The sequence below is a fragment of the Rhinopithecus bieti genome, unplaced genomic scaffold (genome assembly GCF_001698545.2).
Source record: "Rhinopithecus bieti isolate Rb0 unplaced genomic scaffold, ASM169854v2 scaffold_62034, whole genome shotgun sequence".
NCBI classification, from domain to species: Eukaryota; Metazoa; Chordata; class Mammalia; order Primates; family Cercopithecidae; genus Rhinopithecus; species Rhinopithecus bieti.
Window position 1 is genome coordinate 1,416,618 of NW_016823752.1, and position 3,675 is coordinate 1,420,292.

Below are 3,675 nucleotides of genomic sequence, written 5' to 3' on the forward strand. Positions count from 1 at the left end.
GAGGGGGGGTGGGGGGGGCGTGTGGGGGGTGGGGGGGAGGTGGCTGGCGGGGAGGAGCGTGGCTGGCGGGGAGGAGCGTGGCTGGTGAGTAGGCCTGTGGTGTGGCAGTGTGGCTGGTGAGTAGGAGCATGGCTGGTGGGGAGGAGCGTGCCTAGTGGGTAGGAGTGTGCTGTGGCAGCATGGCTGCTGAGTAGGAGTCACACTTTGAGCTTTGAAGCAAGGCAGCCCAGGGTTCCAGTTTGGGCTTCTCCTTTAATGGTCACATCATCTTGCACAGGTTATCTTCTGTTGGCCACAAGTTTCTTCCTGCGTAGCGTGGAGTAGTGATTACCTCCAGGATTGTGAAGATGGGGAGAGAATGTGTGTAAAGATGCTGCTCCCCAGGCTAGGGCTGTTTTCTATTCTGTTTGCCAGTCTCGTGAGTTGCTCGATGACCAGCCCCATTCTCCCTCATTGCAAGGGCAGAGAGAAGTGAGCTGGCTCTTTCTTGAGGCAGGTGGGACTGATGGGCCATCCCCTCAGCAGCCAGCTGTGATTTTAGAGTCCCTGTCCCCTTTCCCGAAGGGAGTGTTTGATCATGTCTCGGTTTATATCATCATCTTATGCAAGGGTCACTGATAAGTCCTAGTTAACTTGGTAGACATGAAGCAAAACACACACACAGAATCAATACAAGATAACTAAATAAACCGTTATGTAGATATTTTATTCCAGGAGATGGATTGATCATCACTGTAGTAGTATCATATTATGTGTTATAGCAGGGGTTCCAGTTCCTGAGCTGTGGACCAATACTGGTTCGTGGCCTGTTAGGAACTGAGCCGTACCGCAGGAGGTGAGTGGAGGGTGAGCAGGCATGACCGCCTGAGCTCTGCCTCCTGTCAGATCAGTGACGGCATTAGTTTCATAGGAGTGTGAACCCTGTTGTGAACCGTGCATTCGAGGGATCTAGGTTGCGTGCTTCTTATGAGAATCTAATGTCTAATTATCTGAGGTGGGAACAGTTTCATCCCAGAACCACCCTGCCCCCCATCCCACACTGGTCCGTGGAAAAAATGTCTTCCACAAAGCCAGTCCCTGGTGCCAAAAAGGTTGGGTACTGCTGTTTATAGTGCTGGACTTGAGAGCCTCTTCTTTTATCTCCTTATTGATTATCATAGCAGCCCTCTAAAATGATCAGGGCAAGCATTGATTGTCCCCATGTTGCAGATGTGAAAATTGAACCTCAGCAAGTGTAATTGATTTGACCAAGTTGCCCTGACTAGTAGATGGCAGATATGGACCAGGTGTGACCTGTCGCTTCTGTTCCAAAGCTGTCTCTGTTCTATTTCCATTTCCTCCTTTTTGAAGTCATTGCTCTGTGCTATCCAGTTGCTGAAGGAGTGATGGTTTATTTATCTTATTTGAAGAGCCAGCGTGTGCACTCAGTGGGGTGACTCTGTGCCCTAATTTATGCCTTGCATAATTTGTGTCCTGTGTCCATATTACCAGTGCCCCCAATTAGCCTTGGAGGTGTCCTGGCTCTAGACATACCAAGTGGAGCAAAATCATATATGAATGAAGATACTGTTTTGTAAGCGTGAAACTTACATGTGCATTTAATGAACCAAGGTGGGAACAGCCTCTGCTGACCATAGGCCTTTCCCTTTGAGTGTGTGCGGTGCTGCCACACTCTACCTGCACTTGCACTCTTTGGTTGTAGACTTCTCAGAAGCGGACTCACATACTCCTGTATATAAATACTTTGATTCTACACGATGGATAATGATTATTTCTGCAGGGTTTTTTTTTTTTTTTCTTTTTTTTGAGACAGTCTTGCTCTGTCGCCCAGGCTGGCGTGCAGTGGCGCCATCTCTGCTCACTGCAAGCTCCACCTCCCAGGTTTGTGCCATTCTCCTGCCTCAGCCTCCTGAGTAGGTGGGACTACAGGCGCCCGCCAGCACGTCCGGGTAACTTTTTGTACTTTTAGTAGAGACGGGGGGGTTTCACCATGTTAGCCAGGATGGTCTTGATCTTCTGACCTCATGATCCGCCTGCCTCGGCCTCCCAAAGTGCTGGGATTACAGGTGTGAGCCACCGTGCCCGGCCGCATATTCAGCAGGTTTTTAAAAGCTTCGATGTGTTTGTGTTTCTGCCCTCCTTCCCTGGGGGCTGGGATGGAGTTTTGGTAAAGAGTGATGCTGTGCTTGAGCAGATTCCATGTCATTTTCTCTGTAAAGATTACTGAAGAAAATTGACCTATGGTTTAATAAGCATCTTGGGCCCACCCTGTGCCAGGTACTTGCCCTAGGTTACTGCATTTATTCTTCCCTGTGTAGATGAACCGAGAGGTTCATACCATCGGGGGCTGACGCTGGTGGTGCCTCCAGCGGGAGCCCTGGATTTTGCCCCGTGGTCTGTCTCCTTCCAGACTCTAGGACGTTTCTTCTTGCACACCTCACTTTTGACGTGTTCTTTTGTGTCTACAAAATTAGTATGTTTTATGTTCATTTTTGAACTTGAAAATGTTCACATTTGTCTTAGTCCACAAACCATAAATGCAGTAAAATACACCTATAGGAGACTGATGTATTTAAAAAATATACAGAAAGTTATGCAACCTACATATTTACTTAAAACAAGTTTAAAAAACATTTTTTAAAAAAAATTTTTTGATGGCTTTTTGCTGGATAAAACAATGAGAAAGAACACAGGTTTATCCCTTGCAGGCTACTTCTGCTGTAGGCAGAGCTGCCCCCAAGCATCCTGGAGTTACATCCCACAGTTCATCCCTGAAGGCTCTTGCCACAGGACTGGATGCAGGTGTATAAGGGTGCCTCTTCTAGCTTCTGATTCCTGTTGTTTTGACCTGACTCCTTTCAGTATTTAAGATTGGAGATGTGTGGAAAAGTTCTTACTACTAATAGAGGTCAGAAGAACAAGCAGTGCAAACAGAACGAAAATTAGGGGGATTGGCATTGAGCTGCTAATTTTTAAATTTTGTTAATTAAGAGCATGAAAGAAAATTACATTCTAACCCTGAATATTTGCAGGGGATATAATCTTAAAGGATCATTCTCTAAAGTGACTGCACTTCATGAAAACTATACCATATATATTTTTTTTCCATTCCTCTTCTGCAAAGTTCATGCTTTTTGTACTAAGGAATAACACTTTTTTCATGTTATTAAAATGTATATTGTGGTGATTAAGATGATTAGATTATTGACAAAACCTGAATTGAAATCTTGTCGCACCCCACCTGAACTTGATCTAAAAGCATTATACCTTTCCACTTAAAACCAGCCACTGCATAATGAGTGTGTCGTGCTTTAATTACATTTCTCTTCCACACAGAGCTTTTGTGCCGCCTTGCACCAGGAACTCAGAGAGTACTATCGATTGCTCTCTGTTTTACATTCTCAGGTAAACATTTTATTTTTATTTTTATTTCTTCATGATTCTAAGCGTTACGAAATTGAAGCTGTATAGAATGTTTTAAGTTACTTCATATATTACTTTTAAAAGACAGCAATATTTTTCATAATATTATTTGTAAGATTTGAATATCAAGTTTCAGTGTATCCCAGAGCCAGTTAATTGCTAATTTTCGGAGTTCCACCAGTTAAAGGTCATTTGTAGCTTAAAAATACTATTGTTTTTTATTTTATTTTATTTTTTTGAGACGGAGTCTCA

General features: G+C 44.2%; 1 protein-coding gene across 1 annotated transcript in view; it reads left to right on the forward strand.

Moving 5' to 3' along the window:
* TUBGCP3 (tubulin gamma complex component 3) overlaps nt 1–3,675 on the forward strand; it is an 80,791-nt gene that overhangs the window by 34,586 nt on the left and 42,530 nt on the right. The window contains exon 9 of the mRNA XM_017861769.1: nt 3,337–3,405. Within this exon, the coding sequence (XP_017717258.1) occupies nt 3,337–3,405 (69 nt within the window). The remainder of the gene's footprint in view (nt 1–3,336; nt 3,406–3,675) is intronic.